Consider the following 23,987-nt stretch of genomic DNA (forward strand, 5'->3'; position numbering starts at 1 on the left):
TTAGTCGCATTCTATACCTGAAAGATTTGAGGAAAATTAGTCATGAAGAACATCACAGTCCAAGATACATTTCATCATAAACAAGACCAAGTCTACTAATACATAAAAAAATATACAGGAAAAAAAAACAGCAATTTTTAAATTCGGAGGAGTGGGATGGGGTGAGTACTTGACTGTAAATCCATATTATATACGCTGGTGTTAGAGTAAAAGCACATCTTTTAACTATTATTCTTGCTACTGCCAGATCATTTATGCTTTGCTTAAGGAAGACCTCTGGAAAAGAAAGGGCTAGTATCATCTGATATGAAAGGGTTAAAAATATGCACAGTCTGAGAATACTGTATCCCCTTTATTCTAAAATACCTATTTGATGATGATGATGATGATTCATATTTAAAGCCTATCCATCTCACTACTGTAGTGAAGACAGGGTGATGATAAGGTTTCATGATGCTTACTGGTATTCAAATCACCCTTTTAGTGACAGCAAGAAAAAGGTTATGATGATGAAGACAATTATTATGATGAATCTTACTAACCATTTTTATAACTGTGAGAGTGAGATGCTAATATTGTTACTGTTGATTATGATGACAAAATGTAACTCATGAGCAATTAAACCTGGTACTGACCTAAGAGTATGAAGAACCATACCAGTGTAGCCACCAGTGTCGCCAGGGAGAGGGTGAAGCCATGTTCCACCACTGACCTTGCCTCACAGTGCTGCCCTGCAATACACATCAGTCACTGCCTCTGTTCTTGGGAAGCAGCTGTGTTATCATTAGCTTAAAGGACCCTGTAGTACCTCTTCCTTCACAATTTGGTATACCTTTGAATACCTATTAATTTTCTCTTTGCATATACAGTATAAATACAGCTTCATATCAGAACATGATTTTTTTTTATTAAGAAATATTTAATGAAATTATAAGAAACTGTATTTTAAATATATTCATGTCTTTTTATATATTTACTGGCCACATGGATTATATTATTTAGAGTTTACTGACCACAAACACTCTACGTAAATGTACATAAACATGGTCAAGCTCTTTTGGTCAAAAGACTGGGAAGCATGAGAGTTGGCAAAAATTGAGACACACAGCAATAAAGCAATAAGCAGCATGTATTTTGGGTCTCACCAATGTAGGAGGAAGAACAGTGGCAAAAATACCCTGGGCTGGCATTGGCACAGGTTCCACCATTAAGACAGGGTGACCACTGACACTCATCAACGTCTTCACAGTGCCCACCCTCTCGTGTAACCTCTGATCCCTCTAGGCACCTGAAGGTCCATGGTTAACAATTATTTTAATTACTCTGCAGGACATATAAATCTTCACAGCAGTTAATTATATCATCATCATCATCATCATCATCATCCGGACCTCCTTTCCCACCCAAAGGCAGGGTGAGGAGTAGCAATGTCCAGACAGCCCAAAATTGCCCAATCCAATGGGCCACGCTTCCATTCACTCATCATTCAAGCCCCCGGAATCCTGGCTCTATCGGATACGCCAAAAACATTCACCACGTTATGTAGCTTCACAGTTAATTATATTCTGGAATAATTTTGCTTTGTCATATTTTTTCCTGTAATACAATACTTAATTCACTCTGGTTTGGTTTCTGGTGTCTGATAACCCTATGAGCGAGGATGAAAGTATAAACAGTATCATGCTAGTGAAGAGACACAGACAGACAGACAGACTAAGAAATATTGTACATTCATACATTCTGTAATCCAGTGTTCCCTGTTCGCCAAAGTCAACCTTTTCTTTCATTGTTCGTAAAGAATTCTGGTCAAGTTCTCTAAGCATGAGGGCCTTTCATGCAGTTTCATTCCACATCTTCCTTGGTCTAACAATGGGGGCTATCCCTCCCACATTCAGCTCTCCCATCCAATAGCTCTCACACATTCTCACCATGTGTTCAAACCACTTTGACCTGTCCATGTGCATTACCCCACTAACATTCTCAATAGCCATGCAATCTTTTAATTTGTCCACAATGTTTGTTTCTTAATGTGGAACTTCCTCTTAATTTCCTCACACTGTGTATTTCTTAGCGTGGAATATATTACAACCTAACAGATGTGGACAGAATGAGACATGCAGATAAAGAGAGATAAAGAAAGTACTGTACTAACCCACATTCATGCCTCCACCAGACATCAATACAGGTGAATGGGGTGAGGCAGGTGACATTATTGCAGGCTGGTGGGGCAGTACAGCCAGCAGACACACTAGTGAACATGGTGGCTTGGGCTAGGGCTGATGTGTTAACCAGAGGTGGCAGGGGCAGTGGCACTCCAGACACTCGTAGGTCATCCAGGCAACCTTAACCATCATTGGAGGAACACATATATAACAAAAAAGAAGGTCCAAATTACCAAACACACGGATCTAGTGATACAACCATAATATAATACTGCTCCATCAAGAGAGAAGAGGTCTTTGGCTGTGTGACACAGTTCAAACAGATCCACACTGTAAAAGAGATTAAGGAGATCTTATTGTATGTCTAGACACTTGGACACATACCATGAGTGAGATACAAAAAAAAGAAGAAGAAAAAAAAAAAAGGCTAATTATCAGTCAACTTAAACATCTAAATTTTTGGAAGAGACAGAGAGAACATGCGTCTGGGCACTCAAGACACCTGCAGGTCATTGAGGCAGCCTGACAAACATCATATATTACAAAAGAAAGATCTGGACAGTAAGTCCTAGTTATAGATAGTCTTTATTAGGTAAAAAATAATTGGTAACAGCCTCATTTTTGCTGCCCCATTGCAAGCCACACAGAGTTCAGGGCTTGGTAGGGTTAATAACTACACTTCCATAATCCAGTTAATTTAAGTCATAAGAAACCATCCTACATCCCTGACAACATTACATATTAAAGAAAAACCTCTGGCCTCTTGCAATCAAACCATGGCACATTTGTACACAACTTTCTCTAACTGGATTTCTATCAGTAAATTATATAAAAATTACCGATTACAGATCCACTGCTACCTATAAAGGAGCTTTACTAGTTTTCCCTAACTTGTAGTATAGTACCAGTTGTATGGAGAACTTTGAGATACAGTATATTGAAAAAAAAAATCTTGTGATTGAACTGACAACTGCCTCAATAACAAACACTAATATCGACATTCATAAAAATGGTGGTAAATGCTAATACTCATGGAAATGGTGGCCAGCGAAGGACAAAAGACCTTAATGTCATGAAAACTGTGAAGAACAAAAGGCAAAAAGGACTTATCATCAAGGCAGTCATCATGAACAATGGGTTAAAAGAACTTACCATTAAGAGAGCTATGCAGAACAAAAGGCAAAAAGATCTTACCATCATGGAAGTCATGATACTCTGGTGAGCCTCCTACGTAGACCCCCTCCTGTCGGTCCACCAGGAGGGTGTGGACCATCCCTGGGGGAGGCAGGGGCTGGGGTAGCATTGTACAGTGGGCCATCACCTTGGTCCACCTCCATCTCTGCCCACTCACCTACCCTGTCCTCACAAAAACATAATTATTATTGTTGGATGTGTTATTGTAGTCTTCAGTATCATCACCCTCATCCTCATCAACATCTATCTCTCTATCGATCTATCAACTGCCACAAGCCTTAATACCATAAGGGGTGGCCAGAATCAAATCGCCTCCGTGTTGCCCTGTCCCCCGTCATTTCACTGCCCTCCCCCCAGCCCACACCCCCCTTTCTCATATACCTCTCCACTTCATCCCTCCATCTCATCCTCCATTTCCCCTTCCCTCTCCTCCCCTCTCCTTCACTCACATACACTCTCCTCATTGGTCTCTCAGTTTACATCCTCTCCACATAGCCAACATCATCATCATCATCATAATTAGTCACTCTGGTTCACTTCCATCTCTGTTCACTCACAAACTCTATCCTCACAAATGTAACACCATTATTCTGGTTGTTGGCACTGTTTTCATTATATCATCACTATTCACTCACACACTCTGCCCTCACAAAAACATTAATATTATTCATATAATAATATTATTATTCTATGGATGTCGGGCCCATTTCACTAAGCATGCTTTTGGTACTTCTCCTAATTTCATATTTCTTCTTTTCTTGCATCAGCATCCTACTTCATTCTATTTTTAAGTGAAAAAAACATGAAGATAACAATGACGATAAAGTTATTATTATTACCGCCACCAATGAAGTTGAAGGAGGTTATATATTCACCTACATTTGTCTGTCTGTCCAGACAGTATCTCCAAAAGTTTTCAATTATATCAATGAAGTTTAGTGGAAGGGTGGGCCATGGGCCAAGGAAGAATTTATTAAATTTTGGGGTGGATCCAAATCTGGATCATGCATTGGCGGAGGTATGCGCTCTTTGAGTGCTTCCTAGTTATTATTATTATTATTTATCATTATTATTAATACCACATTATTATAATTTTGAAATTAAAACCTTACACAGTACCTTCGGATATATATGGTGTGCCACTGCCCATCAGTAAGGACGACCTGGGTGAGGCAGAGGTGTGTGAGTGCAGCAGGGTGTAGCAGCAGCTTCAGACACACCCGCCCACTGACTAGGTGTAGCACTGCCAGGTCACGCCCACGTTGTGACCCCACCCACACCAGCTGACCAGAGTGTTCCCAGGTACGAAACCTTACAAATATATAACAGTGAGTCCTCAATACAGCTGGGTCCCATTAAATGAGTGGGATGTGTTGATGGAAGACTGCTTGGATAGCAAAAGAGCAGACACTTGTATATCAAACAAAATAAAAGGATCGTGAAACTCACATAACAGAGTACATAAATTAAGAGAAAAATAGGGTTAGGCTAACTGACCCTGCTGGCATAACTGAGATCGGGTCTAAATTGCCCATTCTCATATCACTGGTTTCTTGTATAGCAGATACTTGTATAACAGGACCTGCTTGTGTAAATAACATTTTTAAAGTCCTCTGCTTTTATTGTTTCCATGTCCACAACCTTACAAAAAATATTTTTACCATATCCCCTTGCTGTATGTTGCCTCTTTTCATGTTATTATACAGTAAGATCCTCTTCATCCTTACATGTCTCTTTAAAAATTAATAACATATTTTCTGGCTAGAATAAAATACAGATGACATTATCCAGCAGCAGGATAATGGAGACTTTTTCTAACCCTTCCACCCCAAGGCATCTCTCCTTAGCTGAATAAATCACTAGGTATTTGTCAGAATAAAATATAAAGCATCTCCTCTGGTTGAATGGGTCTACAGTAAATAATGGTAAAACATCACTCTCATCTTAAATGTCAGGACCAACTTGCCTAACCCCCGGCTCCTACACTCCTCATGGGGCAATGAAGGATTGGATGATGGATGGATGGATGGAAAACCAATTTGTCAATCAAAAATCCACTATAACCTATAAATCTTAATTCCCCTGGTTCCCCAATTTTCATCACCAATTACATGGAAAATGTTATAACAGTCTGGAACACATCCGTGACTTAATAATGAAGACTGTCTGCATGGCCCTTCTATTGATCAGTGGGTAGATGAGCATTTTGATGGTATAGTCATAAAGACAGAATGATTATGAACTAGGAGGAGAGGAGGGTATTGCATATATGTGTGAGTCTGAGGACAAGGGGAGGCAAGGAAGGCCAAAAAGATGTCTGGATATGGTAAATGAGAGCATGAGAGGGAGAAATAAAAGAAATTTCATGAAACAAATGACTTGGTGAGGAAAAGATATGTATAAAGATGAACATAACACAGATTTCACTCATTTTTTTAACTTGACATGAATTGAACTGGCTTTATCCTACAGGCACTTGTGAGTTACAGAAAAAGAAAACAGACCCTTTTTTTTCTTTTACTTTCTCTGAATGGATTATTTTTTAAAACACAAAGGCTCTCTTAATTCCATTTTCTTTAACAGGATTATTTTTTGAAAGGATTCAGTCTTTGGGTTCTACTTCTGCATAAATCAAATGGTTGGTGTAGTTCTTAGGATTTCATTTCATTAGTTATGGATGAAATAATTTTGAGTAGAGCTTGAACCTTTTGTTTATATTTTCTGCACAAATAACTGGGTTCTTATGCTGTGGCTCCTTAACTTGCCAATAAGCAAGGTGCAGCGGGCTAAAACAACATAAGCTATCTATCTATCTATCTATAGCCCGACGCCCTTATCCCGCAAAGGGTGGCCACAGACATAACGCCTCCAAGTCACTCTGTCACCCACCATTTGACTACCCTCCCCCCAACTCACCCCCCCCTCCCTCATATACCTCTCAACTCCATCCCTCCACCTCATCCTCGGTCTACCCCTCCCTCTCCCTCCCTCCACCTCACCTACATACACCCTCTTAGTCAGTCTTTCATTCTCCATTCTCTCCACATGTCCAAACCACCTCAGTGTCAAAAGATTTCTTATGTTGTGTAGTAAACAGGGCTATCACATATCTGACTCCTTATGGAACAATATTTTTATAGTTTTAATCACTGCTTTCTTATTTTTGCATAAATTAAAAGGACCTAGTAAAAAAGCTCCTCAACTGCTCAATAAGCAAGGACTGAGGCAACAACACAGTCCATTCCAATATCAGAATTTTACTCATATTTCCCACTCAAACTACATCACCCATATGGGTAACTGTCATTCTAATCTGGAATGGACTATATAGTGTACTGTAGTTCCAGGTGATAAAGTTAAGAGTGTGGGAATATGGGCAAGTGTGAGGGGGTATGTAATGATCAAGTGTAGTTCTAGTAAGGAAGGGACTATGACTGAAGGCCAGTTGATCTCACCTGAGCTGGAGGAAGGTGGTATGTGGAGGTGGAACAGAGGTGAGTGCCATCTTGACGTAACTGCTGTGTGCAAAAAAGACAGGCTGAGTGCGGTGCATGCAGGTTTCACCCGCCCAGCCTGACTCACACTCACATGACCCCTTCCCACCCACACCAACACACCTGTTGAAAAGACAAATTTAGAAGGGAGCAATGAAACTATACTTTACACTAATGCCAGTATCAAATCTTATATAATCACAAGGTGGGACAGTGAGCTGTCTTCAGCTGTGTATACGAAAGAACCCCTGCCATATGTCAGATAATCAAGGAATTACTGTAATATACTGCACATCTGTATTTCAAAATCTTTCATTCATCATCCTAACTCAGGTTCCTGCTACCTCATCTATCTATGATTGTTAAATGTATGGTAAGCCATTACGATATCCTACCTGTGGTCCCCAAATGAGATCCAGCCTGTGCCACTCCCAGTCTGCCAGTGAAGGAAGGTGTGGACCTGCCAGGAACACGGGTCCACTGCCTGAGTCCAGTAACACCTGAGGCCGTCCCCCACCAGCTGCACACTCACAACATCCTCCTGTAGCAAGCACTACTTTAAGGAATGAAGTTCCTGGTGATGATGATATGATGATGATGTAGAGGAGGAGGAGTAGGAGGAAGTTTGTGAATAAAAATTTGAATGATGATATTAAGCAGTGATAAAATATGCAAAAAGTGCTTCAGCAACTTCTCATTGTCAAATATTTCAGAATTGCAAAAAAAGGCAGACTCAATACAAATAGCATTTTTAAAAATTTTTACTTTCATAAACAAGTCTAGAACTGAAATAATGTGTGCGGCTGCTTCATTAAAAATAAAAATGAAAGAAATAAATGAACACAAGATATCACTTGAGATTTAAATACAAGAACTGAATGGCCTAAAAAAAAAAAAAAAAAAAAAAAGTAACAATTATATAATACAATATTAATAAGTACAGACCAAAATACGCTGAGACAATGCAAATGATGTTAAATGCAAGTTCCTTATGCCTCAGAACCATTCATAATCAATCCCAAATAAAAAATTGAATTTCTGGACTCAGAGATTCATTTACCTCAGTATCACAACAGGTGTGTTAGGTATTTGTAAACTAGGCAAGTGGTAACAAGATCTGCCAGTGTATATTTTGAAAAAGTTTTGCTTTAACACCTATTAAAGTTTTTTTTTTTGAACTCATAATTTGTCTGAACGTTCTCTCTTTCGTATCCCCCAAAAAAATGTTCTGTCTAGAAATTATGCTTGGAGAAGGAGACATTTTAAATTCAGATTATTGGATGGAAGAAGTGACCAAGTATTGGTGAAAAGTGTACTGATGATCCTGGATCTTAGTTGTGGGATTTGGAAAGCTGAGAGATTACTGATATTTCTTTAATGCACTGCACAAGCATAGCTATGCCTTGGACCCCCGCATCCTGAATGAGGTAATATGGGATTTGCTGTTATCACTTTCTTAATTACCTGAAGGCATTGGAGATGGATACCTTCATGTGGTGGCACAAACAGACCCAGATGATGGAGCTGCCTGGTTATCCTAAATACCCCTGACTCCTTTTCCGTTCTCCAAATCAAGCCATAAATATAACAACAAAAACCTACTTAAATAGGGGGTATTTCTGTGTCATTGTGGTCCATCCCATGTGTTGATCCGGCATACAATAACATAACTTCAGCCTAACCTGTGTAGAACAATGGTAGCCTACACTTAGGCCCCTTCAAAGTACAGTACTGTGCCTTGAATGATACAATATAAAATTGGTTGTTACTACTGTTTACCCACCTGAATGGGTGTTATTTCTGCATTAGTGTGGTCTGCCTCCCCTGCTGGTCCAGCATACAGCAATAGACCATCGGCCCGACCAGTGTGGAACTCAACAGAGATGTGTGCATGTGTGCAACGCTGGACAGGAACTGCCCACGCCCACCCTTTACCTCGAAAGTTCCGACTGAGCTGCTTACAGGCCGACCCGCTGGTTCCCTCTGGGCAGACGCATCTGGAGAATGTGCAAGAAGCTAAAATATTATACTAGAAACAATCTCTATTTATCCTTTCTGCAGAGTAACAATTTTTTATAATACAGTACTTTTTTGCTGCTTCCAGACAACTGCATTCAGTCTGGCTGAGTTCCACTGTAAATAGTGTCAATGAAGGGTATATTTAACCCCTCCAGCTCAGAAAGTGTGACCTAAGGCAAATATAATTATCTGAAAGTAACAAAAATAACACAAATAACATATCACTGGTCTGATGAAGTAACTCATTCAGTTCATTTTTGTCAATGAATTTTATCATATTTAATGCAAGATGACTACTGTTTAGTAAAGACAGATCTCTTGTAGTGTAGGAGTTAAAAAAGGATATCTTACCTCTCTGGCTGAAAAGTTTCTTCTACAGTAATTATAACTGTCTGGTGGTAGTAAATAATAATATGAAGAAGTGTCACTGTACTGAATGACTAGAAAGGAGTTAGAACACTTGAACCAGAAGGATGGCATTCCATAGGTATGAACCCCAAGAGGTGACTGTATGCTTTTCCATCAGATAATGTTACAAAGGAAAGTTGTTGTTGTTAAGTAACCCTGGTCTGTCTAGCCAAGTAAACCCTCAACCATAGGCAAGCAACTGGCCCTGCAGGGTCATCCCATGCTACGAATCAATGTTCCATTAAGAACTTCATCACAGCATGGTGTAGGGATGAGAGTGGAGGTTTGGTTCCTGGATGGACACTGCATTTGCATCCCACCCACCCCAGTTATAGGAGGCATCATAGTAGGCCCCACTATTTGGTTATATGGCTGTATGGTTACCACCCAGCACTGTAAATGGTTTCCTGGGTTACAGGAAACCATTAGACTAGTCATTCAGTGTACAGTTACCTGAAGTGAAAGAAAAATTAAGAGGTAACAGGATGGATGGGAAGAAATATGTATAGAGGAGAGCAGACACAGAAAAGTAATGATAAAGTTGAAGGGAGAAATAGGCAGCACATCAAATGAGTGGATTATGGGTGACTCAACCTTCCACACACAATAGAAAGTAGGCTGGTAATCTACCTTTAAATTTACTGGATTATGATCGTGATTAAGGTGATTAACATTCAAGGATTATCAAAGGTAAAGGCTAAAGAGGCAGAAGCATTAGCAGATGGCAGAACTATACTCTGTTTAACTGAAACACAAAAGAAAATTAGAGATGTAAGCTTCAGTAACAGAATAAATATCATAGAAGAAATGAGAGAGACAAATGATAGGAAGGGTGGAGGGATAATGATGCAGCACCAAGATAAGAAAGAAACATCCTTCAACAAAGTAAATACAAAAAATAGAGACATTTTATATGTAAAGGAATTATTAGAGGATGGGAATTAAAGATAACAGTAGTATATTTTAGTGTTAGCGATAAGCAGAGAAATCACTCCATGAGAATAGAAATAGAAAATATATTAGAAAATAGCCTAGGAGAGCCACTGTTGATAGCAGGGGACGTCAGTGGTCATGTTGGATTGAAAGGAAAACAAAGGATGGATGATAATGGTAGAATGATCATAGATTGGATGGAGTAATATAAATTAATAATGCTTAATGATGACATATATTGTCAAGGAGAATACACATGGACAAGGGACAACCAAAAAAGTGTGATGGATTACGCACTTGTCTCAGATAAATTTTATGATAAATATGTAAGTATGAAGATAGATGAAGAGCAGGAGCAAATAGATATATCAGACCATAATTTAATGGAAATTCAACTTAGGGTTAGACAAGCAGGGAAAACCTATGATAGGAAAGACTGGGTATGCAGAGACAACTGCAAATCAGATAAAGAATCTTTGAAGAAATATAGAGATGAATTAGAGAGGTATATGAGAGAGGGGGGTGTGAGTTGGGAGCAGGGCAGTGAAATGGCGGGGGACAGGGCAACTTGGAGGTGATTTGTTTGTGGCCACCCCAAACGGGATTGAGGCGTCTGGCAATAGATAGATAGATAGATAGAATTAGAGGAAAATATTGTAAGTGAGAAGGTGAAAAATATAAAGGATTTGGAAGAGAGGATGGTTAATATCGCAAAGAGTGTACTCAAAGGTAAATATAAGAGGAAGAATATAGGGAAACAAGAAAGGGAAGAAGAACCAGTGTAGTTCACAGAAGAAATTAGAAAAGAGATTAAGGAAAGACGAAGATTAAATAGGAATTGTAGGAATGCAGTTGATAGAGAAGAGCAGGAGAAATGGAGAAACCTGTACATGGAACAAAAGAAAAAAGTACAGTTAAAAATTGTAAAAGAGATGAGCATACATGAAGAAAAGGTAGCCAAGGAAATAAAAGAAGATAAAAGCAATGGTAAGAACACATGGAAATATATACGGATGTTGAAAGGAGAGAAGGAAAAGAACAGAACCTGTCTATTGGACAATGTATATGATGAAGATAACAAGAAATTAGACAGAGAAAGGGTAAAAGAAGAAGTTGAGACATACTGGAGGGCTGTATATGGAAAATACCTAAATAACATTAGAGAGGAGTGGAATGGAGAAAAAAGGCAGGAATATATTAGAGACAGGGATGCTATTAAATTGAGGATAGAGAGAGGGAAACAGTGCCAGGTAGTTAGAAGGGGAGGTGAGGAAAATGGAGGCATGGAGTATATAGGCCTATGTAGAGAAGAAATTAGGGAGCACTTAGACATGGCATTAGAAATTAAAAGTGATGTGTCCTATATGGAAGAGGAGATAATAAATGAGGAAAATGTGAAAAACTGTCTAAGAAAAATGAAGACAAAGAAAGCTGCAGGCCCAGATGGAAGTAAACCAGAATTTTACAAAGTTTTCCTAGAAAGTAATGTATTATTATGCACATTAATCGACACAATGAAACAAACACTGGAAACAACAGACATACCAGAAGGTTGGAGGGAATCAAATACAGTCATGATACCTAAAGCTAAGAAGCCTAAAGTTCATGAGTTCAGGCCTATAGCACTAACAAATACAGGTTACAAACTAATGATGGCAGTACTGAGAATGAGCATAGAAGAACACGTAAAGAGAAATGGATGGGGAAAAGATACTCAAGTAGGTTTTACAACAGGAGGTAGAGTAGAAAATAACATTCTTGTTCTGAGGTACCGGTACTGTATAGAACAGACATATAGGAATAGAAAAATTTTAATAGTTATATCAGTTGATTTTGCCAAAGCTTTTGATAGTGTTAAAAGAGACTTGATGGTAAAGTTACTAAAGGATTACAAGATAAGTGAAAAAGCAATAGATATTATTACAATACTATATAAGGGGAACAAAACCAAGGTGAAGCTGGATGAGGGAGAAGACCTTACGATACCAGTAAGTAGTGGTATAAGGCAAGGTTGTACAGGTTCAACCACTTTATTCAAGTTAATAACCTTCAAAATAATTCAGAGACTAGAAGAACTAGATAGGGGCTTTAAAGATGAGGCTTTTAAACTAACATCTCTGTTCTTTGCTGATGATGGGATGCTGTTGGCAAGCAATGTAGAAGATGCAGAAAGAGTAGTGGAACAGGTGATGACAACAGGCAGGGAATGCGGACTAGAAATAAATAAACAAAAAAGTAATATCATAATATTCAACATGAAAGATAAACCAACGGAGATAGCTGGTATAAAGGTTAGTGATAGGCTGAAATACTTAGGAATTACAATTAATGATAGTAGACACTTCTTCAAAGCGCAGAAAGAGTCAATGATAGAGAAGGCAGTAAGAATGGCAAACATGACATACTCAATAGTTGCAAGGAGCTGTTTGAGACTGTTAATCGGGAAACATACTGGAAGAGCGTAGCCCTCCCAGCAATACTGTATGGCTCCAGTGTAGTAGATTTCACAAAGCAGGAGATAGACAGACTTCAGAGGATAGAGAACAGTGTGTGTACGAAGATATTAGGAGCCCCAAGTTATACACAACAAGCAGCCTTAAGGGGAGAAATAGGAATATCAAGTATGAGAGCAAGAATTATGGAAAGTCAGCTGAAGTATCTACAGTATATCTTGAGAGGGGAGGGGAATGACCTGATTGAAAGAGTTGTGGGAGAGATGAGTGTGCAAGTTAAAAAGAATGGATGGATAAAAGGACTAATAGAGGGAGGAAGAATGTTGGATATAAGAGGAAGCAATGTGACAAACGATGAGATAAAGAAGAAAGTGCATGCATGGGATACAAAAGTTTGGAAGCAAGAGATGCAAGAAAAAGTGAGCCTGAGAATGTATAGTAAATGGAGAGAAGAGATGGGTGGACAAGAGAAAGTATATGACAACAGGGGAGCATCAGTCATTCTCTTCAGGTGTAGGAGTAATAACATGAACCTGAGAGACAGAAGAAGATTCCGAAATGAATCAACAGAATGCTTTATGTGTGGATACAACACCGAGGATCTGAACCACTACATCCTACACTGCCCTGCCTACAACGAGGAAAGAGAAAAACATCCTGCATTACAGCGTCCGTACCAGCAAGATGAAGAGAATATTATTGGAACACTATTATTCGATAACAGCAACACAGAAGAAAATAAATCAGTGTTATACAGATTTTGGAAAATAAGGGAAAAGAAAATAAAGGACTCAATGCCATAAGAAAAAGACCCAGACCACAAAAAGACCACAATAAGACTGCATCAGGAAGTGCCGATACCAAGGCAAGACTTCCGCCATTCAACTGAACTGAACTGAACTGAGGCAAAGCGCTATTGTTTTTGGAAATTAAAGATGGAAGGAGAGGAGATAACAGGTAGAGGGGCAACGAAGAAGAACTGCAAGAAATGTGGATTTATTGGGAAAGTGAATTACAAGGAACTTTGCAGAAGGAGTGAAGAAGAGGAAGAAAAAAGGAGGGAAGTATGTCACATGCAAGAAGAGGATATAAAGGTATGATGTTTATTTGTAATGCCTGCAAACCCAGGGTAAAAATTAACATGGACCAATGTAAAGAACTGAGGGAAGAGACCCAAGCTATGAAGGAAGAGCTACAGAAAGTGAGAGAGGAGCAGGAAGAGATGGGAAGGAGAATGATATATGAAGAAGGATTGGAATGAAAGAGAGGGAAAGGATGAAAGTACAGTGGGGATGAAAGAGAAGTTGGATGAGGTGTGGAAGAAGCACATAGAGCTGCAGGAAAAGATGAATGCCATTTATGGAAGATGGGAGGAAAAGGAGAAAGAAATGAAAGAATTGGTAACTAATATTACTGAGAAGGTGCTTAAGAGTGTAATGGAAAATTTAGAAGAGAGAGAGGATAAGGAAAAGAGAAGGGAGAATTTAGTTGTGTTCAATGTGCTAGGAAGTGATAATAGGGAGGCCAGAGAGAGAGAAAAAGAGGGTACAGAGGTATGTGCTAGAATATTTAAAGAAGTATTTATCCTTCTTTTTCTGTGCCTGCCCTCCTCTCTTCCTATTTCTCCCATCTTTCCTGTCACTTCTTACTGCTTTTCTTTCCTTTACAGGTAGCTTTACATTGAGTGACAAGCCTAATGGTTTCCTGTATGCCAAGAAACCATTTACAACGCTGGGTGGTAACCATATAACCAAACCATATGTGCTCCCTACGTGTCAATAAGTGGGTTGGCGGAGGGTTAGTGCCCCTCCCCTTAAAACAACTAACTCAACAGTCTAATGGCCACCCCTTACGGGATTATGGCGTCTGGCAATAGATAGATAGATAGATAGATTATGATAACCTTGTCTCAGGCTCCTACACGACTAATGAAGTAAAACAGTACTGACACTTGCTGTTTTTAACATCCTTGGACTGAAAGGGAAAACAAAAAAATCTTGCAAATTGTACCTGGGACATCTATTATGCAATATACAGTGTCCTCCATTAAGACAGGGGTTGGGTCTGCAAGAAACAGGGTGTGTGATGGCTGCCACACTGGGCTGTGCCTCAACTGGTGGTGAGGCCTGAGGGTGGGGTGACAGTTGAACATGTGAGGTGAGGCAAGCGCATGTGCTTCTTGATGTCACGAGCACAGGAGTAACCAGAGCCGTCCTATTTGCATCCACCACCCACACACGTCCCTCACCTGAGTCTTGCTTTAGTGCTGGTTTGACGCAGGTGTTTACTCCCACCTCGGCAATGTCCACTCCAGAGTCAACTGAGATCTGTAGGTGGTGTTAACTCCTTCAGTGCAATTACTGTATGTGTCTTTTTCATTTTAAAGCATCTTCATTATGTGAGCTTTCTTGTTTTATTATTCATTTATCTATTTTTTACTTAATTACTTATTTATTTATCTGTGTGCACAGTAAACCATATACAGTATAGTTAATAATAATATGGGTAATGATGATTATGTCAATGATCATGATGGCATAGGTGATGACAACAGTGATGCTAATGCTGAGGCTGATGATAAAATGACAACAATGATGATGATAATGACATGCTTTGTCTTTACCTTTTTACGGTGGAGAAGGAGCAACTGGTCAAGTGGACGGCGAGTGTGTAGCCAGCCAAATTCTCCACCCCTTCCTGCCACGTCCCAAAAGACTGCCACTGCCTCCAAGGACACCACCCTCACTCCCACACCTGCCACATGGTTGATGGCTGCCTCAACATCTTGCAGAGGTGTATGCCCACTCTCCTGCCCTCAATGAAAATTAGATGTATTATGAAGAGGTATTGTCTCTTCTAAGTACATGAGCCTTTTTCTAATTCGAATAAAACTGCCTTTGTTAGGTTCAGTCACTGCTAATACTGTAGTTTGAAGATCTGAATATACAGTAGGAAAGACAGTTCTTCTTTGTGTACATTAAAACTTAATGAAATTTCATGAACAGATCCCAGCTAATTCCATCACATCAGTACTGCATGGGATACCTCTAGCATATATCAAAACAGCCTTGTGTTACCAAACTGTGATATGTAAAGGTATGTCATGCTGTTTGCCGTGCTATGGGAAGGCCACTGGGTCTTAATGAATGGGCTGTTATGTATATGTACATGGAAATGAAAAAAAAGAGTAAAAAATCACATCATAGGCATGGTAAAAGTTAACTGCAAAGACTGCATAGCAAGACAATGTGAGGTACCAGGGGCTCTTAGGAGCTCCCCAACATCTCTTCCTTAGCCATTTACTTTGCATATTGAAGCTTAACCCACTGTGGGACAGGATGACACTTAAATATTTAATTCTAGTCACTGCCAACAATCTTTCAAGTGAAGGAGATCCTTGTCCAACACCTGGGTATAAAACTATCTCAATTAATCCTCACAGGGATTCTGGCTATCACCTCATGAATTATTCTTGCTGAAGGAGTTCCCTGCTCAAAAAGATTTAATAATTTACTGCCTTTTTATTATATCCTATACCTTTTTAATATCAAAACTCCACATGACAAACAGAAATGATTATACTAATGCACAATACACAAGGTAAACTTGCAAAAGGAAGGTGTTGTGGCTCTCCTTAGTTTGAAAGTATATGGCTCCTAGTGAGACAACATGAATAACCTGGAGAAAGACACTATGAGTCTAAGATCTTAATGTACATGAGAGATAAAGAACTTCAACCAAAGTTGGGTTTCTGCCATTTACAAAGTCATTATAATCACTGCTAACTCTTGTGACTTGTATGACTGATTGAATCACAGTACAGATTGCCAGACGCCTCAATCCCGTTTGGGGTGGCCACAAACAAATCGTCTCCAAGTCGCCCTGTCCCCCGCCATCTCACTGCCCTGCTCCCAACTCACACCCCCTTCTCTCATATACCTCTCCACCCCATCCCTCCATCTCATCCTCAGCCTCCCCCTCCCTCTTCCCCTTTCCACCTCACTCACATACAATCTCTTCGTCAGTCTTTCACCCTCCATCCTCTCCACATGGCCAAACCACCTCAGTGTGTTCTTCACAACGCTTCCTACCACATCCACATCACAACGCTCCTTTATATCCTCATTCGTCAGCCTGTCTCTCCATGGGACTCCACAGGCTCCTCTTAAATAACTCATTTCCACTGCTCTCACTCTTGACTTGTGTCCTTCCAACAACGTCCAAGCTTCACTTCCGTACGTTAGAGTTGGTATCACAATACTGTCATGTAACTTTTTCACTTCCATGCTCACTTCCCTGTTTCTTATCACTGCTTTCATAGAACCAGCAACCTTTCTTCCCTGCTGTACCTTTCCACGCACTTCACCCTCCAAACCTCCATCCTTACTCATCACACTACCCAAGTACTTAAACGTACTCACATTTTCCAATTCCTCACCATCCAACCTCACTGTACATTCACTGACTTCACCTCTCTCAAAGACCATCACTTTACTCTTCCCTACATTCACCTTTAGATTCCGTTTCTTACACACTCTCCCAAACTCATCCACCAAGCCTTGCAGCTCCCCTTCGTCTTCACTCAACAACACAGTATCATCTGCAAACAACAGTACAGGGAGTTTTTCATCCTTTCTTAATGTCTCTGATATTCTCTCTTTTTATTCTTTTTTCCAATTCTTCTTCAAACTTTTTCATTGATTTATTATCTGACTTGTAATATTCTCTTACTATTCATTCCGTTATTTCTGAATTGTTTTTCGTTTCTTTGCTTTTATTTTTATATCCATTAAATTATGATCTGACAAATCAAAAAACTCTTTACCTTCATCAATGTTCATACTTATATACTTATCATATAATTTATCATTGACCAACGTATAATCTATAGTGCTTTTTAGTTTTTCCCTACACCATGTAAATTCTCCTGTACATTTCTGACATGTGAAGAGAATGGAGAATGAAAGACTGACTAAGAGGGTGTATGTAGGTGAGGTGGAGGGAGGGAGAGGGAGAGGTAGACCGAGGATGAGGTGGAGGGATAGAGTTGAGAGGTATATGAGGGAGGGGGAGGGTAGTCAAATGGTGGGTGACAGAGCGATTTGGAGGCGTTTTGTCCGCAGCCACCCTTTGCGGGATTAGGGCATCGGGCTATAGATAGATAGATAGACAGACATTTCTGATCTTCATTTAACATTATCAGCCTATATTTGTCCATCCAATCTAGTATCATCCTTCCATTATCATCTAATCTTTCTTCCCCTCTAAACCCTACATGCCTGTTATAATCTCCTGCTATCATTAATGGCTCTTCACTTCTCTCAATGATAGATTCTATTTCTTCCCTCATTGCTTTGTTTCTATTCTTATCATGTACAGCAAAATACACCACTATCAGTTTCATCTCCCAACCTCTTATTGAACATTTAGCATGTATCATATCAGTATTTTTAGTGTTTACATTACTGACTTCTATCCCTTGATTTCCCTTGTACAGAATCATTATCCCCCCTCCCTTCTTTTCTTCTATATCTCTCATATTTTCTACAACACATATATTTTGACTAAATATTATATGCTAATTTTCTTTTGTGTTTCTGTTAGGCACACGAGGCCAAAGCTAACATTAGAAGGTTAATAAATATTAGTAAAACCTGTGGACTAGAAATAAATAAAGCAAAAAGTAAATTCATTATATTCAATATGAAGGAGAAACCAACAGAAATAGAGGGTATAGAAGTGGTAAATTCAATTAAGTATTTGGGGGTAACAGTAGTGGACTCTAAAGACTGCTTTAAAGGACATAAAGAAAACATCATTATGAAAGCACAAAGACTAGCAAACTTAACCTACTCTGTTATGGCTAGGAGCTGCAATAAAATTTTAATCGGTAAAACTTACTGGAAGAGCCTAGCACTCCCTGGAGTTCTGTATGCTGCAGGAGTAATTGATTTTAATAAAGAAGAAATAGACAAACTACAGAAAATAGAACATGGGGTGTATAGAACAATGCTGGGAGGTAATATGAGCACTGCAGTAGGCTGCCTGAGGGGCGAAGTAGAAGCCTCACTAATGGAAAAAATAAAGAGGGCAAAGCTTCAATATCTCTATCTATCTATCTATCTATCTATTGCCAGACGCCTCAATCCCGTTTGGGGTGGCCACAAACAAATCGCCTCCAAGTCGCCCTGTCCCCCGCCATTTCACTGCCCTGCTCCCAACTCACACCCCCCTCTCTCATATACCTTTCCACCCCATCCCTCCATCTCATCCTCGGCCTCCCCCTCCCTCTTCCCCCCTCCACCTCACTCATATACACTCTCTTCGTCAGTCTTTCACCCTCCATCCTCTCCACATGGCCAAACCACCTCAGTGTGTTCCTCATAACGCTTCCTATCACATCCACATCCACACCACAACGCTCCTTTATATCCTCATTCGTCAGCCTGTCTCTCCACGTGACTCCACAGGCTCCTCTCAAATAACTCATTTCCACTGCTCTCACTCTTGACTTGTGTCCTTCCAACAATGTCCAAGAGAAGAAATAATGCACTATTAACTGAAATTGTAGAAGAGCAAGAGTAAGTGGATGAGGGAATGTGAGAAGGCACTAAAAGATCTTGACCTAAATACAGAAGGGTTAAAAAATATAACAAAAGATGAACTAACCAGGAAAATATATGATGAGGACACAAAAAGGTGGGGAAAAGACATGGAAAATAAATCAAGCTTAGAAGTATATAAAAAATGGAAGAAAGAAATAGGTGGAGTAGATGAAATATATGATAATTCACCAGCCTCCATAATCCTGTTTAAATGCAGATCTAATACACTAAATTTAGCAAACAGAAATAGATTCAAGGGAACTGAGACAAACTGTCCAATGTGTAATGCAGAAACAAGACTTGATACATTTTTTATTAGACTGCACAGGATATATGGAAGAAAGAACACAACTGGTAGAATTACAACAGCCATATATAGAGGAAATAGTATACTTGGGAACCTCCTATTTAATACAAGTGGTATTGAAAAAAAGAAATTAATAATATTTAAATGCTGGAAAAAAAGAGAAAGGAAAGTGAAGGAGCTCAGAAATTCAGGCGACTGATTATAGCTTACACGTAGTAAGAGAAGAGGAGGTGTGACCACAGAAAGACACAGAAGAAGGAGAAAAGAGAAAGAAGGAAATCGTTTAGAGGTGCCGTTGTAAAGGCAATACCTCAACAACAACACATCACATACTATTATCATTTACTAATTGTTCTACTTCCTTACTTTTACATTTAGACAAACCTTGTATGTTAATAACCCTGAATAAAAATTCCCCCTCTTCACTGTTTATGTTCTCATTTCTCCGGTCCCGTCAGTTCTCATTATCATCTGTGTCCAATCTTACGATCTTCTATCTATCTATTGCCAGACGCCATAATCCCGTAAGGGGTGGTCATTTGACTTTGAGTTATTTGTTTTACAGGGAGGGGCACTAACCCTCCGCCAACCCACTTACTGACACATAGGGAGCACGTATGGTTTGGTTATATGGTTACCACCCAGGGTTGTAAATGGTTTCTTGGCATACAGGAAACCATTAGGCTTGTCACTCAATATAAAGCCACCTGTAAAGGAAAGAAAAGCAGTAAGAAGTGACAGGAAAGATGGGAGAAATAGGAAGAGAGGAGGGCAGGCACAGAAAAAGAAGGATAAATACTTCTTTAAATATTCTAGCACATACCTCTGTACCCTCTTTTTCTCTCTCTCTGGCCTCCCTATTATCACTTCCTAGCACATTGAACACAACTAAATTCTTCCTTCTCTTTTCCTTATCCTCCCTCTCTTCTAAATTTTCCATTACACTCTTAAGCACCTTCTCAGTAATATTAGTTACCAATTCTTTCATTTCTTTCTCCTTTTCCTCCCATCTTCCATAAATGGCATTCATCTTTTCCTGCAGCTCTTTGTGCTTCTTCCACACCTCATTCAACTTCTCTTTCATCCCCACTGTACGTTCATCCTTTCCCTCTCTTTCATTCCAATCCTTCTTCATATATCATTCTCCTTCCCATCTCTTCCTGCTCCTCTCTCACTTTCTGTAGCTCTTCCTTCATAGCTTGGGTCTCTTCCCTCAGTTCTTCACATTGGTCCCTGTTAATTTTTACCCTGGGTTTGCAGGCATTACAGATAAACATCATACCTTTATACCCTCTTCTTGCATGTGACATACTTCCCTCCTTTTTTCTTCCTCTTCTTCACTCCTTCTGCAAAGTTCCTTGTAATTCACTTTCCCAATAAATCCACATTTCTTGCAGTTCTTCTTCGTTGCTCCTCTACCCGTTATCTCCTCTCCTTCCATCTTTAATTTCCAAAAACAATAGCGCTTTGCCTCAGCCTCTCAGTCCTTCTTCTTCTTCTTCTTGTGACCTCTGTCGCTTTGTATCGCTTCGTAGGTCCTCCTTCTCTTCTTGCTCCTTATCCTCTTCTCTTTTCTTGATCACACTTTAATTTTCGTTACCTTTTTTATATGCTTATTTACTGTCCTTCTTGCTGTTGCCTTTTCTTCCAACATTGTGTTAGAAATATTTTAGCAAACTTCATTATTCTCCCTGTTTCTTCCTTATCCCCATATAGTCCCAGTACTGTACAAATCCCCCCATCTTCTTCCTCAAGTCTTCTCTGCCATTCCTCCATTCCTATCACCGCTACTACTGATGCTATTAACTTCTCCCTTTGCTCTTTGTAGTTGTTGCATTCAACAATTAGGTGCTCCATTGTTTCTTTTATCCCCTCACAAAATTTGCAGTTCTTGTCCTGTTCCTCTCTATTTCTACCATTCACTTCCAGAGTACCTGTCCTAGCTTTAACTAACAGTCTACTTCCCCAGTCTCCTACATGCCAGTTTAGCCCTTCTGGTTTTTGCTTTCTTTTATACCATTTCAGAGTCACCTTTCCTGTTAACCCCACTTTCCATCTGTTCAATCCGTTCTCTTCAATCTTTTTCTTAATTTGTTTGCCTTCTATATGACTCCAAACCTCTGCCAGGTTTTCTCTCCTCTTCCATCTGTTAATTTCTCTCCCCCATGATGATCTTGCCCCTCTTTCCTCCAGCACCCTCTTAGCCCATCTTTCCACACTGAGTTTTTCTATTTTCTTTGTGAACCCCAATTTTCCTTTCACAATTCTTTCTTTGAATGTGCTCCAGCCCATGTCTCCCCTTATGGCTTCTACTGCCGTACTTTTGGGGCCCCCAGGCCCCATCTACCCACTATGTTTTGTACTTTTTCCAGTTTCATGATATCTCCATCTCGGTAGTTTGTTATTTCCGATCCATAGAGACAATAAGGCACTGCTATTCCTTTCCACAGACTCTTACCCACGTTATACTTGTTAATCACTCTACACCCTCCATTTATAATCATGCCTGCCATCTTCCGAGCTTTCCCTTCATTAATCTTTCTTTGTTTCTCGGCTCCTATTCCTTCCTTACTCACTTCTATACCTAAGTACGTATATTTATCTACTATTTCCATTACGTTGTTCCCCATCACCCACTGGTTCTTCTCCCTGTTATTAAATTCCATCACCTTGCATTTTCCTGCACTGAATCTTAGGTTCCATTCCCTCCCAAAACTGTCAGCTATTTCCATAAGGTCTTCCGTGTCTTTCCTGTTTTCCGCCATGAGTACTACATCATCTGCATAAGCCAGGCATCCTAATTTCCAATCTCCAATCAACAATTTACATCTATCAACTGTATCGTAAGCTTTTTCAAAGTCTAGAAATACTAGGTATAACTCTTTTCCTTGCTCCTTGTTCCTCTCTATGATTTCTTTCATTACAAAAACATTTTCAAGGCCTCCCCTACCCTTCCTGAACCCACTCTGTTCCTCGCCCCATATTTTGTACTGTTCTGCCCATGATATTAGTTTTTCATTTATTATCATCCCAAACACCTTAGCTAATACATTCATGACACTAATGGGCCTATAGTTTCCAATTTCCTCCTTAGCTTTTCCTCCACCCTTATGTATAAGTGTCACCCTACTTCTTTTCCAGTCCTGTGGTACCTCCCCTTCCTCCAGGATCCTATTAAACAGATTTGTCAATGCCTTTGTCAATTTTTCCCCACCATATTTAAGAAGTTCACCTATTATTCCATCTGTTCCTCCTGTCTTTCCATTCTTGATTGCTTTAACAGCCTTTTCTACATCTTTTCTTTCTATCCTTACATTCCCCATTTCTTTGCTATCGCTATATATCCAAATATTCTCTGTGGATTCTTCCTCATTGTCTTTTAGCATTACTTTCTTCCAGTATCCTTCTACAATGGATCTAATTTCTTCCTCATGTTCTGTTTCTTTACCCTTTATTTTTAACTTAATACACTGTTCTACATCCCTTTCTCCAAGGTTTCTCTTCAACCTTTTCCACCCTTCTCTTTCTCTTTCCCTTCAGGGCATATCATTTAGTTTTTGAGCTTGTTCTTCTTCCCACTTTCCTATTTTTCTACTGATTATTATCTTTGCTGTCTGTTTTGCCTCTGTGTATCTTTTCCATGCTCTTTCCCAGTCCTGTCTATATTGTTCTCCATGTTTTTTTATCATTTTTCCCCATTTTCTCTGTACCCTGTTTTCCCTCTTCCTGTCTTCAATTGCTAGTTCTACTTCCCTGTCCCACCAGCCTTTTAATCTTGTCGTTGCTATCTTCAATTTTTTTGTTCCTATTGTCCCTCTTGCCTCCTGAATTATGGTCTTTTTAATGTCTTTGTCCCAATCATTAATAGACCTTCCTCTCTTCTCTTCCTCACGTATCTGGTCATCTAGATTCTGACTGTATTTCTGCCAATTCGCATTAGCTATATCCCATTTCTTTCTCCATTGTGTCTTTTTTATTTCTTTTCGCCTATTGGTCTTTCCACATGTAATTCCAATCATTATATGGTCAGAAATGTCAACATTCTCATTTTTCCATATCTTGCATCCATATGTCTCAACCTCATGACTTATTATTATATAATCAATTGCTGATTTTATACCTCTGTCACTCCATGTTACTGGGTCTTCCAGCTCCCAGTTCTTTATCTTAAGCTGGGTCTTTTCTGTGAAGTCCAATGCCATCTGTCCGTTCTTGTTCACCCTCTCATTATTTAAACCAATATGGGCATTCAGGTCCCCCATTATTATCCACTTATTGTTTGCCACTTGTTTCTTTATCTCCAGCAGTACTTCATACAACTTTTTATTTTCTTCATAGTTTTCTTTTCCTTCCACTCCCATGTAAACTATCGTCACCCACCATTCTTCTTTCAGGTCAGTAATCTTTACAGT

The 23,987-nt window shown here is 39.5% G+C and overlaps 1 protein-coding gene across 1 annotated transcript; it reads right to left on the reverse strand.

Moving 5' to 3' along the window:
- LOC145389902 (putative neural-cadherin 2) lies at positions 1 to 23,837 on the reverse strand. Its single transcript, XM_080265019.1, has 12 exons — positions 23,715 to 23,837; positions 15,287 to 15,472; positions 14,674 to 14,990; positions 8,634 to 8,847; positions 7,246 to 7,391; positions 6,812 to 6,973; positions 4,476 to 4,667; positions 3,394 to 3,518; positions 2,153 to 2,342; positions 1,146 to 1,288; positions 636 to 731; positions 1 to 17 (listed from the first exon to the last, which is right to left on the reverse strand). Exons 1-12 carry the CDS (start codon positions 23,835 to 23,837, stop codon positions 1 to 3), a joined length of 1,911 nt encoding a protein of 636 aa, XP_080121145.1.
- Between the last annotated feature and the right edge of the window lie 150 nt (positions 23,838 to 23,987).

This window comes from Coenobita brevimanus, unplaced genomic scaffold (assembly GCF_032717465.1).
Source record: "Coenobita brevimanus isolate Jiangsu-jjx unplaced genomic scaffold, ASM3271746v2 jjx.HiC_scaffold_2594, whole genome shotgun sequence".
Classification (NCBI taxonomy): domain Eukaryota; kingdom Metazoa; phylum Arthropoda; class Malacostraca; order Decapoda; family Coenobitidae; genus Coenobita; species Coenobita brevimanus.

Coding starts and splice junctions, on each gene's coding strand:
- LOC145389902 (XM_080265019.1), bottom strand. CDS start 23,837: ATGGGGGACCTGAATGCCCATATTGGTTTAAATAATGAGAGGGTGAAC. Junction 14,991..15,286: donor TCCTTCTCCACCGTAAAAAG/GTAAAGACAAAG, acceptor CACCACCTACAG/ATCTCAGTTGACTCTGGAGT. Junction 2,343..3,393: donor ACCGACAGGAGGGGGTCTAC/GTAGGAGGCTCA, acceptor ATGATGGTTAAG/GTTGCCTGGATGACCTACGA.